This window comes from Tachysurus fulvidraco, chromosome 4 (assembly GCF_022655615.1).
Source record: "Tachysurus fulvidraco isolate hzauxx_2018 chromosome 4, HZAU_PFXX_2.0, whole genome shotgun sequence".
NCBI lineage: Eukaryota > Metazoa > Chordata > Actinopteri > Siluriformes > Bagridae > Tachysurus > Tachysurus fulvidraco.
The window spans coordinates 18,014,147-18,028,001 of NC_062521.1; the positions used below are offsets into that span (position 1 = coordinate 18,014,147).

General features: G+C 37.2%; 1 protein-coding gene across 2 annotated transcripts; it reads left to right on the forward strand.

Moving 5' to 3' along the window:
- The first annotated feature begins 268 nt into the window (after positions 1–268).
- rel (v-rel avian reticuloendotheliosis viral oncogene homolog) lies at positions 269–8,908 on the forward strand. Of its 2 annotated transcripts, XM_027136324.2 has the most exons (10): positions 287–418; positions 833–853; positions 1,625–1,764; positions 1,866–2,014; positions 2,574–2,665; positions 4,917–5,057; positions 6,393–6,497; positions 6,777–6,992; positions 7,183–7,308; positions 7,413–8,908. In XM_027136324.2, exons 1-10 carry the CDS (start codon positions 412–414, stop codon positions 8,216–8,218), a joined length of 1,803 nt encoding a protein of 600 aa, XP_026992125.1. In that variant the 5' UTR covers positions 287–411; the 3' UTR covers positions 8,219–8,908. The 2 variants fall into 2 exon arrangements, with proteins under 2 accessions (XP_026992126.1, XP_026992125.1); XM_027136325.2 differs by lacking the exon at positions 833–853 and having other exon boundaries at positions 269–418.
- Positions 8,909–13,855: the final 4,947 nt, after the last annotated feature.

A 13,855-nucleotide genomic window follows, 5' to 3' on the forward strand; every position in this document is an offset into this window, starting at 1 on the left:
TAAAAGCATAAATAGCATTGTACTACACACCTGAACTATATAGCTAAAATAAAATGAATAGCTAACTAGGGTGATTAACCACCTTAAATTTGAATACGATTCCTGTCGTTCGATTCCGAAAATTGACTCCCTAAAATACACCACTCACCAAGAAGACTTGTAGTCTGACATTAATACACAGGAGAGAGTCAAATCATTTTCACAGAATCGTGTATGTACGATACATACTTTTGAATTACCAGTGAGAGTAAAATGATCTAATTCAGAGTCGGCTCTCTGCGTTCAAGTCAAAGAGTCGATTCGTTCGCTACCGACACAGCACTACTTAACATCACTGCGCAGTTCATTCGTCACTCATTCAGTCTACACCAGACGCACGTACTATAATCTGTCGTAAGGGTGTCCACCGAAATGGATGGTAAGTATGAGATTAAAGACTTTACTACTTTAACCTAATAAGGACTAATCAGTAGAATCACCTTTAAGCTTTACAGCATCTCATTTACAATAATGAACTATAGCTTAATTGATTTCAGTTCTCCTTAATGGATTTGTCCGTGTATGTGTTTATTATAATCTCACAATTGAGAGGATGTTGCTGCGTTTAAAAACACTTAACAAATAAATAATCAATCAATCAATCAAACAAAATTATAGAGAAAGTGTGAAAGAAATCATGAAATTCATGGCAGACGTTTTCGTAGTTTGAAATGAAAATGAGGAACATCTGTCAACTGCTTTCGACTTCAAGTTCCCATTAGAGCTGCGACGTTATCAAACTGTGCGCTTGTTTCTTCCATGTACTGATTTCCTCTCGTCTTTTCTTGTACAGCTCATTTCCCTGTGCTGAACAGTAAGTTAATAACTGCTACTGATATGACAAAGTTTATCCTTTGCTTATAACTGTTGCTTATTTGCTTACTTCCCTCTTTTTGTTCTTTTTACTATGAGTACTGTAGTTTAGGTCACTTCCTGTGTATTGCATGAGGAGCAGGTAGTTGAGGCTGGGGTCAGCTGTGTGTATTCACTGCTTTATAGCATTTTCTACATGTGCCTGATAGAAAGATGGACAGCAATGCATCCTATATGTGTATCTCAGCTCCCCTGTGTAAATATTCCCATGGGCTGCTATTATAGACTTTACTCGAAAAACAAGCCAAGAAGATTGGGTACTTGTTTCACAAGAAGACACTGGAACAGGAACTGAGCATCTTGTGCCATGCACAGCTGTGTGATAAAGGCTTGGTAATCATAATTGTACTATGTGGCACATATTATTAACTATTGGCACATCAGACGGCTTGTGAGCAGTGTATACAGACAGGTGTAGCAACAGGGAAATTATTTTATGTCGGCTGTGGTTACAAACAGGTTCTGAGGAAAAAACGCTGTGGTGTTACAGATGTTCATATGTTGACCATTTTCAGGTGTTTCTCACCGTCTGTGAACATTCTGTTACCTGCCAGTCATGTTGCCTGCTTTCTGACATACTGGTTACTATCAAATCTGGTTGTTTTTAAAGGAGATCTGTCCATGTCTTTATTGTCTTTGACAGTTTCTGATATTAACTAAATTACTAGAATCACCATTCACTGGCTGAACCCTGTTCTTTTTTTCTGATTAGTGGGAGAGCCCTGTGTTCAGATCTTTGAACAACCTAAACAAAGAGGTATGCGCTTCAGGTATAAGTGTGAAGGCCGTTCGGCAGGGAGCATACCTGGAGAAAGGAGTTCGGACAATAATAGAACTTATCCAAGTATCCAGGTATACAGCATACAACTCCTATCTCATATCGATCTCCACTTCTTGGTCAGGTTTATTAAGCAGCAATCAACCTTAATAAATTGTTTTCTTCTTGCCATCAGATTCTGAACACCTGCGGAAGAGGAAAGGTGCGTGTGTCATTGGTAACCAAAAATGAGCCATACAGACCACACCCACATGACCTGGTGGGGAAAGACTGCAAGGATGGATATTACGAGGCAGAAATTGCACCTGAACGCAGGGTTATTGCGTAAGTCTGAACTATTTATTAGCCTACTAAATTAACTGCATCCTAAATGAACTGCATTCACATGCACTCACTGTGTGAATTTGTTGTTTTTGTGGATAAACTGCAAGTATTCATTTTATACATTTTTATAAAGCAGAACAATTACAATAATATCAGACTGTTTTGTTGTTATTTTTTTCAAAAGTTTTTTTTTTGGCAAGAAATGTTACTGCTTATTTTCTTGTAGAATTTTTTTATGTATATATGTATGGATTTGCATCAATCAATCTCCCCCTGGCTGCTCACCGTATGAATTTTTAATATCAAAATTACCCAAATACAAAATTATTACCCCACATTCCACCATACACGTAGTGTACCACTTTTCTTCTGAAGGTCTGTCCATCTTTTGTTTAATATAAAAATGTTTCCAAGAAGGAATGGAGTGAGGGGGTTCCCTTGATATGAACATATTAACTTAAACCTGTAGTGTTTTGTCTGAATGTTTATCCATATGATTTGCTACCTTCAAATGACTATATCCTTGGTTTGACTACTATTTCACTGTTTATTTTCATAGCTTCCAAAACCTGGGCATCCAGTGTGTAAGGAGGAGAGAAGTTAAGGATGCCATAATACAGAGAGTAAACCGAGGTCTCAACCCCTTCAATGGTAAGAGGTTTTTTATCTCATGGTGTTACCACGCTTTTCTCTGCAGTCTTACATTTGTTCAAAGGATGATAGGATAACATTCTCATACAAATAAGAGGAACTTAATATCATTAATTTTAGCAGATCTGACACTAAATCACTACATACTTTCTGTTATTGCTATGCTGGTTGTGTTTAAGCAACAGTGGTATCATTAGGAAAGAAAAAAGATTACTTCTCGTTTTAGTAATGTTGCAAAAGTGGCTGCGGTGTCACATGGCATGTGACCGGGGAAATTTATTCAGGGCAGGAATATAGGACTTGCTTATACTAAATATAAAGTATAGTTATATATATTCTTGTAAAAACTAAACTTACATATAAACAATATAGGAAAAAGTATTGAATCTTTTAACTGGCTTACATAGGAATGTTGTAACATGCTGTTACATGCTGTTGATGGAACATTCTTAAACAAAAGTATTATGCCTAATACCATTATGATGCTCACGGGTTTGTCCCTACGGAGTACACGTTCTCAAACCTGGTCCTGGACACACACACATACACCCATACACTTCCACTCAGAAAGGGCTGTTAATTATCTGAATTTATTTTAGTTGGGTGCTCAGGAGCAGGGAAAACACTAAAATGTGCAGGACATGCGTACTCCAGGAGCAGGGTTGGAAACCTGCGCTTCAGAAGGTCCGTTCATGTAGCAAGTTGTGCATTTTTACAAAGATGTCTTTAGGATTGCTTTGTCAAAATGGATCATTATATATCTGCAAGGAGGCTTAAGGAATTGACACAGAAAAGCATTTAAGCGTTAAGCATTTAGGACCTTTTAGTACATCTACATACTCTTGAACAATGTAGAAGCAACACTTCATGACAGACTCGGTTGTCCTGTTATTACTTCCTCTTGTCCACATTTTTTGGCTTGAAGATAATTCTCACTTCTGCTGAAAGCTCTGTGCTTCCTAAAGTGATTACATGTCCATCCTTTTACTTCCTTAAAGCAGCTAAATATTTTTTTCTGTTCAACTACAGTATAGAAGGAGTATGGGTTAGGAAGCTTTTATATACAATATCAGTGAAACAAATGTCTTGGCTGTGTCATTGTAGTAAAATTACTTTTGATATTAGTTTGATCATGTGTATAAGGGAAAGCTTGCCAGCAATGATCTCACTTCTCTAATGCTGTCATGAGTTATTGGCCTTTTTGACTCATGTGGTATGATGTTTGGTTTCAATTAGCATTAAAATAACATCTGTAAAATATTTCAATGCTATTTATGTAGGAAAGAAACCTAAGTGAGGTGAGAAACAGTGTAGATGGCAGTGGCTGGAGATATGTGTAGGTTTCCCTGTCCCTTTTCTATCCTCCCATCGCCCCACATTCACCCTAATGCTTGGTCTATCACCACCCACAAGCCTTATGCGTTAATCGATGTGTTACCGTGTCTCTATACACACACATATATATATATGCAAAACTGTGCACGCACATCACCTCCTCATTTTCACACTCTGCCTTTGACTCTACACCCACTCACCTACTCCTACCTTCTCTCATGTATCAGTGTGTCTTACAAAGCCATTTCTCTATCTGCTTCTCTTTTCTGTGTGTTCTGCACTCTGCATTTTTATATCTATCCACCTCTCCCTCTCAATTTTTTTTCCTCTTTGAGGCCTTGTGGTTTAAGCAGAGGCAGAGCACTGAACGTCAGGTTAGCAGCCTCTTCACTGCAGAGTCGTCATCTATCCTCATAGCTCTCTTGATTTTCGGTTCTCTGTGATATTTCCACTTGCTATGACCTCACCACGGCTGTCAGCCGCACGTCACAGTGCCAGCGGGTGGGAGAGTCCACTGCAAAGAGAGAACAAGTGGGCGAGTGTGCAGGCACTGAGAAACATCTTCACACGCATTTTGTGTGGTATGTGAAGTGACTGAATCTCTAGATGTGAGCTTCTGTGTGCGTGGGTACTGTCAACTTACCCGGGGATACCGCTGAGTAGCTTTTGTAGCAGTATGACGTATAGAGATAGCGTCACTCTGAGATATTCAAGATCATTAAGCACTGAGTGAACGTTTTTGGTCTGTCACACTCCACTCTGACGCTGGTGATGCTGCACCCACTCTGAGAAACTGCCACTGTGCTTTATCTTTCCTTCCACATTCCTCTAACTTTTAAATAAGCTAATAGTAAAACAGTGTAATTGCAATTCGTACTAACATCTATTCGGTCCATATGTCTGTTTGCATTTGCAGTTCCTCGGGAGCAGCTTTTACAGACAGAGGAATACGACCTGAACGTGGTGCGCCTATGTTTCCAGGTCTTTCTGCCAGATGACACTGGATGCTACAGCATAGCTCTGCCACCTATCATCTCCAATCCCATCTATGACAACCGTGAGTTGCTACAAAACACCCCTCCTGCTGTCCTACAGTTAGTCTCCATGTATAGTTTAGTTAGCTTGCATAAGTATTCACTTCCCTCCCCTTCTGCTTCACAGAATAACCCATAATACTGAACTGGAGGGGGGAAATGTATATTTAAAATGCAAAATGATTTAATTTAATTTAATTACATTTTTATTTTTACATTTTTTTTAATAAATTCTGGTGTAACCAGTTGCCCCAAGTCAAGCGATGATTTGTATGGTTATGAATTTAAAGAATTAGAATGTCATATATATATATATATATATATTTTTTTTTTTTAATTATTTTTTTATTTACTTACTTACTTACTTACTTATTTATTTTTAAATATCAACCAAGGTTTGTTAATAAAAAATAAACATCCCAAACTCTGAACATCACTGTTCAGAGAAAATCACTGACAGGGTAAGTAGAGCATTAGTGAGAGCAGTAATAAAGTTCTGTATGTACATAAAATAACGGTTGAAAATGGATCAAGTTTGATTTTGTTTGTGTTTCTGATCACAGAATGATTGTGGATGAACTTTATTGGCTCATCCACAGCAAAGTTTATTGAGTTCAAATTCACGAATGTCACAAGCTGTTAGTGGGACTTATCACCTTACAGGAAGTGACTATGGCCCCATTTAGCACTTCCTGAGTTGCTAGGTAGTGTAAGTACTGTGTGTAAGCGGAAGCCACTCTACAGAGGGCTTTATGGGACAGGTTGACATTGGGTAACGCAGAGCAAGATAGAATGAAGGAAAAAGTGTTATGTGTGTAGTGCATGCGAGGTGTAGTTCACTTTTTGTTGTGGTCATTGATAGCGCATGAACCACAGTTACAGACATACACTTCCCCAAAGTAGATGCTTTATTACACTTTAAATGCTTAAAGAGGAAGTGCAAAACAGCCCCACCCTCACGTTCTAAAACAGGACCTGCAAGTCTGTTGTCTAATTTGATCATTTATTCACTTCCTTTCATAACAGAAAGCTTGAGATTTGTTTGCATAACGCTAAGTGACCACAGCCAATGTGCCACAACCATTGTTTTTGACATATGTATTATAGTATGTTCGAAATGCTTGTTACTTTTGATCCATTACAATATGAGACCCTTCAGAGCTTTCACTTTGAAGGGTGGAGTTGTTAAGGGAGTAGGACATTGTCATGATCACTTCAGAGTGGAACACAGCCAGAGAGATATATAGAAATTCACATCATATCTCATGCTTACATTTCATCTCATGGTCTTGTGTACCATTTGTGTCCTTAATAGTGGCATGACCTTTTAACTGATAATCTCACTGGCTGTTCTGCAGGTGCCCCAAACACAGCTGAGCTGCGTATCTGCCGTGTTAACAAAAACAGTGGCAGCGTGAAGGGTGGAGATGAGATCTTCCTGCTCTGTGACAAAGTTCAGAAAGGTAGAACATTTGCTATATTTATTATTAACACTCAAAAGAATTTACTCCTTATCAAATCCACACTTTGATTTGACTTTTCTTACAGAGCTTCTTTTTCCATCGGTATCTTTGTTATACTCTTTCATCTGTATATCATTCATTGTCGGCATGTCATTCATTGGCATGCTTGTAACAATCATTTATTGAAAATAATACACTCATGCTTTCCTCATGCTACCATGTAACACTTACATTAGTCATATTTCACCTTATCCTTCCATGCTTGCTTCATCACACTAGACGATATAGAAGTGCGCTTCTTCACCAAGACCTGGGAGGCCAGAGGCTCCTTCTCCCAGGCAGATGTGCACAGGCAGGTGGCTATTGTTTTCCGTACACCTGCTTACTGTGACACCTCCATCACGTCTCCTTTCACTGTGCACATGCAGCTGCGTCGCCCCACTGACCAAGAAGTGAGCGAACCCATGGAGTTTAGGTATCTGCCTGATGACAAAGGTAAGACTACATTTTGTCATACATAATACAGAATGTCAGCCAGTTCTTTGACTGTTACAAGTTTATGGAACGTTTATAAATCTTATCCCTTCTGGCAAATAAATATTAAAAATTTCTTTACCATATACATTAACCTTAGATGTCCGGTCTTATAGATGTTGCATGCTTAGAATGTGTGTTTTTCTTTCAGATCCATATGGCTGTCGAGAAAAGAAGCGTAAAATTGAGAATCTAATGAAGTCCTTCCCCAGTTTCTCGTCTGGAGAAATGGGACCAAAATCTCAGCTTCATATGATAAACCCAAGGATTAAAAGAGGTAAGAAACTAAAAGATTCCGAGCAACATTCTAAGAAAATTTCATTGTTATAAAGCATGACTCTTTATTGTGTATCTTATTGTGAATTAATTTGTTTTCCACAGAACCAAATTCCTATGTAAAGCCCCCTCATCATGGTTTGCCCAGGCCCAATCAACAAAACATGTACAACAATTCCTATTCTCCTGAATGTATGATGCCATCCACTTCAGCATCTCCAGCTCCAGTACCATACAACCAAGGTCAATGGGCTTCGCTTCACTACAGCAACAACCCTGGGACCAGTAATGGAGCGGGTATGTCACAGGTTAACCCGGTTATCCAAGTTCCTCCTTCCTCTGGGGAGAGTGGAAACCTTCCCTTACTGAATCCAAGGGACCTGGATTTTCTCAACACTTCAAGCACTCCTGCCACCCAGCCTCAGTTGGAGCAGCTGGAGCACAGTGTCCAGCATTCGCAGCAGCCTCTCCACAGGAAGGAACCCATGCCTGCTGGTGAAACTATCTGGCAAAGTTATCAATTCTCACAAGCACCAGGAACACAGAATGGGACTGCAAACCCAGGGATGATTGAGATGAATTACACATATCCAAATAGTCAGGATGGAAGTGAAATTTTTCACACTCTAGTCGGTTCTCAGACAAGTCATCTTTTAAAACAAGAGCCTCAAGGGCAAAGTACTTTGCCACTGATGGAATCTGAAAGCTACCCCTTCTATGAACAGTCCAACCACATGCTCAACTATCCAGCAACCAACAGCAGCAATCTGGAAGCCATGAGACATGCAGCCAGCAGTGGATCCAATGGACAGAGGAACACACAGAACCCATCCTACTCCATGAACAACGTGGGCCAAGAAACCCAAGTTGATCCAATCAGCTGGTCCTACAGTCAATATAGTGGCGAATAAAAGAAATGGTCAACACTGTTTTAAACCATGGAGAGCAATATATGTATGTTATTTTGAGAGTGAGTAACTGAGTATAATTTTTTTCTGTTTATATAGCTTTGCTGGATGTTGTCTGAAATAATCTTTAGCCCTTTCAATTTATTGCATCACTGATGAGGTACTGAGCTTATTGTTGTAGTAGATGATACAATCGCTGGAACGGGTAAACAAGCAATTGTAAAATTTACTATAACAATGAGATTATTTTGGCCTCCAAAGCCATTAACACTGGGCACCACTGTCATTTTAGAAAAGGCAGCAATGATTTCAATGAACATGTACATAGATTTTGACAAACATGTTTTGGGAATTCTGGAAAATCTATCCAAACTTTCTCAAGTGAGGAAGTAATTCTGTTCTCTGGAACTTTCAGGGACCCTCAGACCCTGTGTAATGGCTATGTCATATTAAACACACGTTCTATCCAAAGTTCTCAAAATGCTGGGTTAATCCTTAGTTAGGTTCAAATTGAAGTTAGGTTATGCCTTTAGAACATGATGTTGATATTCTCAGCTTATTTTTTACAAACATTTACTAGAAAAGATTATGTCGATTGTGGTGTATTTGTGCTTGTTTTAGCTTCATAGTGATATCAATCAATTGCAACTATTTTTGTTTTGTATTTTTATACAATAAAAAGATTAAATATTAGTTGCGTTTTGCTTTTATGAAATACCCAACTGTTGATTTTATTTGATTTATAACTTTATTTTTGTGCCCCACAAACTGGAAAAAAGGAGGAATTAGCTATCAAGGGAATACCATCGTTTTGTGTGTGAGTCTGACATCTATGATAAGAAAAGCCTTTGTAACTGTCTATAGTGCAGAGCATGTTTTTTTTTTTCTAAATAAGCATGTTTGTGCTTGTGTTTGACAAACAACTTTAATGAGCAAATGTGCTTGACAATTTATTTCACTTCAATTTCAACAATTCCAGTCTATAGTGTTATATGATGTAACACATGATGCATTTTGGTTAGACAATTTGCTCAACCTCTTTTGCAATTCTGGATTTTTTCTGATTTTGAAGCAGTCACCTTTTCCCTTTTTGTTGTACATTGTTCGGTTTTTCTTTTGCATTCTAATTGTTTGCAATGGTGAATACACAACACAATTGTTCTAAGAATATGTTTTCCATTGCTTTTTGTATCATTAATTACAGATTTAGAAAAATATGAAATATTGTTACTGCAGTCTTCAGATTGACCGGCTCTATAGACATTATCACATTACTATCAATGTCTGAGCCATTTTTTTCCCTGATGACACTTTTCATGGTAATCCATTTTCAGCTGTAAGTGAATTGATCAGATAATGACCTCTCTTATAGACAGAATAATAGTTATCAAGATTATTGCTATGCAGACACAAACCAGTTCTCAGTACTCAAAGAATAAATTATTTCTTTCTACTGGATGTTTTCAAGACAAGCATTTTTAACTCTGTATACACTCGGATGGACAAACACAAGCTCATTTAGAGACAGTACAGGCTTCCAGACTGTGATTGTTCTTTTATGACACCCCATTCCTCAAAACCTCAGCAACAGGATCCGACATGTTATATGTGCCAGTGTTCTGTGCTGCACATTTGGATATGTGGTTTAGTAAATCCCACTCACAATCTCTTCCTTTCTAGGTTTTAGATTAGTCTAGATTAAGAGACTATCCCAAAGCTTAGGCTGACTTTCATACATTACCTGGCCTTGTATGGAAAGTCAAGAAAGAAAAACAAAAATTGTTAAGAAGGGTTTTGCCTGAAGGGTTTATTGTGAAGTTAGAAAGAGAATGACTTTATTTGAGAAGCAAAGAACAAGGAGCTGTTTCTTCATGTATTTATATTGTGTTTTCAAGGTAAACCATTGTATTTATGGTACAATGTAAATGGGTGATATAATTTACATTAAAAGTACATTGACTTGTGACAAAAAAGGCAATAACCCTTGAACCAGCACTGTCAGAGTTGGATTTGAACAATTTCTAGCCAATAGCACAGAATCTTATTCGCTGAGCTGCCACCATTCATTTTGTCAAGGTTATATTATCCATTACATGGAGCTTATAGGTAATTGTCATGTAGGATATGTACAGTATAGACTTTCTGTGTAATATGGTTCTTGGCCTTAAAATAGTGAGAATGCATTTCTTTAAATAGATACAGTATGTATGATGTATCATGGCAAGTGATACATAACCCTTTTTCATTTATCAAGAACACTTGCAGTTTAAAACAGACACTTCCTGCAGACCAAACCACGAACAGCAAACAATGCAAAGTAAACACAGAGAGAAAGAGTGAGACATTAGGGTGTATAGGTGAAGAGGATGCAACTGGGATTTCCTTTCTTGTGTTTTGCCTACACAATTTAGGTGAAGGAGCCCAAGTAATGCAATAAGACATGAACCCTGACTAAAGAATTTGCACAGGTTGACTACTAGAATAAAATATTTATTTATTAGTCTAGGTTTAAGGAAGAAAACCACAGGAATGATTCAGCATGGACGTAATTCTAAAAAAGAAAATCTAATATTTTTCTCCAGTATTAATGCATTATACTCATGTCTGATAGAGGAAGGTATTAGGAAAAAAAAGGCTGCTACACATATTATGTGAACTGGCTTGCAAATGGCATACACCTGATTTTTGTGCGTCTTTTGTACGTTTATGATGTACATTTTGAATAGCATCTCTGCCCTGGAAAATTGCCAGGGAAAAACATCATAACTTCTATCAGTTCCAGTCAGGCTCCTCCCAAGTCCTCCATGCTTCAAGCCCACCCACACATCAGTCTTTGATGGTACACCTTAAAAACCTGCTTGGTGTGTTTCATCCCTCTCCAGTGGAATGAGGAAGTTACAGGATCAGGTTACAAATCCTAAGGTTCACAATTTACATAAAATACATGAGAAAGAGCACCCGAGTTCCATAAATTAGATCATGTATTGTAGATGTCACCTAGGGAAATAGAAGAAAAAACTAAACCTAATAGGGAACAAAATTGAACTCATGTTACTGAAGCAACTCATGTTTGATGCCTATTTATTTACGAGAGAGAGAGTGTAGTAGAAAATAATATTTCTTGAACCTTGCTTAATTACATATTTCCTGACTGTTTGGGCCCCTCGTGTTTACCTCATACACTGAATGAATCTCAGATCTCTGAGAGCAGGGAAAATCCCTATATAATGTGGAAACACCAGAAGATTCATTGTCCTCTGGCATTTCCTATGAACACAGAATATATAATTGCAGATAAGAATAGCTCTCACTTTTACACTTACAATTTTATTGTGGAATATTATTACACATTAATTAGTGTAAAGAAAAGACTAAGATAAAAAAAAAAAACTAATTGCTGGTTGCTCAAGCTTCTTTGGATAATTAGTGACTGTTTTATCCTGGTATATAAATTTTAACAGCGTTTACTATATTGTAAACTTCTACAGAGATATTTTAAAGGTTTACTCCTAGATTTACTTTTTTGTTCCAGAATGTGAAGAATATTGAATTTACAATGGAAAGTCTATAAAGCACAGAGGATCAGTATTGATATTAATCTAAACAGAAATATTATAGAATATTTAAATATAAATACCTTTTAGAGTTATGTATGTGTATGTTTTTATTGTCTAATGTATGGTATATTGTAAGTTTATTGTGCACCATTACAGTCCGGTGAATCATTAATTCTTAGTAATCCTAGTTAATAATCCTTTTGTGTCGTGGCTGTCATACAGAAAATCTTCCCTTGGGCATTAATACAATTAATACTCTATGTCTATCAGACTAAATTGGCAATCAATAGATTTTTATAGAAAATGTTAGGACTTTTACTACCAAGGATCGCTTAAACTATAAATTAAAGTCCACAGACACACTGTAATCGTGATCTAATTATTTAAATATTAGGTCCATTATTCAAATGTTCATAAAGGTCTGTGTATGAAATAGTTATGGTAGCTGTGGTGTTTTTTATTCCTCCAATTCCACTCAAAGAGAAGATTAGATTTGATTCAGTTTATTATTTATAATTCCCCAGTTGTATAATTATTGAGATTTGGATTAGACTCATTAAATTCAAGTGACAAGTCATAGAAGCTAATAACAAAAAGATGATAGTATCATAATTTGGATAATAGTGGGTTGTGATGTTTGTCACTGGAATTTTGTTGTTTTGTCTAATAACATACCCCTAACTATAGCAACTATAGCTGAGAAACCCCTACTACAAAATGGTAATCTTCAAATTAACATCATTTTAATGGGACGATGCTACGTGCTGCAAGTAACGATTTGAAGATTCTGGATCTGTACTGCTGCAATTTTCAGTGTGTGTATTTTCTTTGAGTGTTTTACATGCATACTTCCTACTGTGACACCTCCATCAGAAATGGGGGAAAGTGAGTTTCACTGGCAGTTGTACATGCTCATACAATCATGTTTCACAGATGAAGTAGGTTGGTCTGAATCATGAGCAGTTCCTTTTTCCCCTCTAATTTGGTACAGAGTGTGCATCATTTCAATATATAACCGACCAGTTCGTATATTTTAAAATGTAATTTAGTTAAACATAACATTTGATATCAGTGAAGCTATAATATTATTTTCTTTATCCTATTTCTTGCTTATATCCTTCATAGTACCCTTGAACTGTTTAAAAGTTTTTCTTTATTCTCACTTGTTTATTATTCATTATTTGAGATAAAAAAAAAAAACAAATTTTGCATTTCCATCTCTCAAATCTGGTAATTGAAAATCTATTAAAAATCCAAACCACCTGCCTTTTTTGAAACTTTGGAAGGAGTATGTGATTATGTAGAGGTAGTTAGAACCCATTGGCAGAACCTGCTGTCACAGGTTAATGTTAGCTTGCATCTCACAAGGGTTGCTTTGAGAATGTGTGCCCTCTGTACAATCTAACACGGTGGTCAAGCACATGTGAGTCAGAGACTGCTAATGGGGGAGGCTAGGTGAGAGGGTGTAAGTACAACTTAAAATGTCACCCTATAAAACCACAATCTTCGACCTCACTCTCGCACTCATACACTGCAATCAAAATCATACAACAACAAGGATCCCTGTCTGTAACTGAGGACGTGTGGTCTATAGATCCATGTACTTTCTGAAGCTACCAGTGTCAGGGAGAGCACCAGTACGTTTTGCTTGATAAAAATCCAAACAGAGCACAGAGGCTAGTGTTGAACAACCACCCACTCTCATGAATCACATGGTTCACTTCTGCTTTTCAACTGTGCACATTTTCACAGCGGAAACACAACAGGTACACCTGCGTTACTAAACAAAATTGCCAAAGAGTAAACAATCTCTCATACACCAAAAAGAAACTATTACTACAAATTTTCTTACATGATCTCTAAAGTCATAAACTGAACAGACACTCATTTATTGTCAAACTAGAACCAGTACTTTGCTTTTTATATGGATAAACAAATGAAGCAAAATTGTAAAATTACACTAAATGATAAAAATCTACAATGATACTCATTACTACTGCGGTATGGAATCGTTTTTCTGCAATTCTTTACACTGTAATGGAAGAAAAAGAAGAAAAAGAAACAGTTAGAACGGTTCCTATGA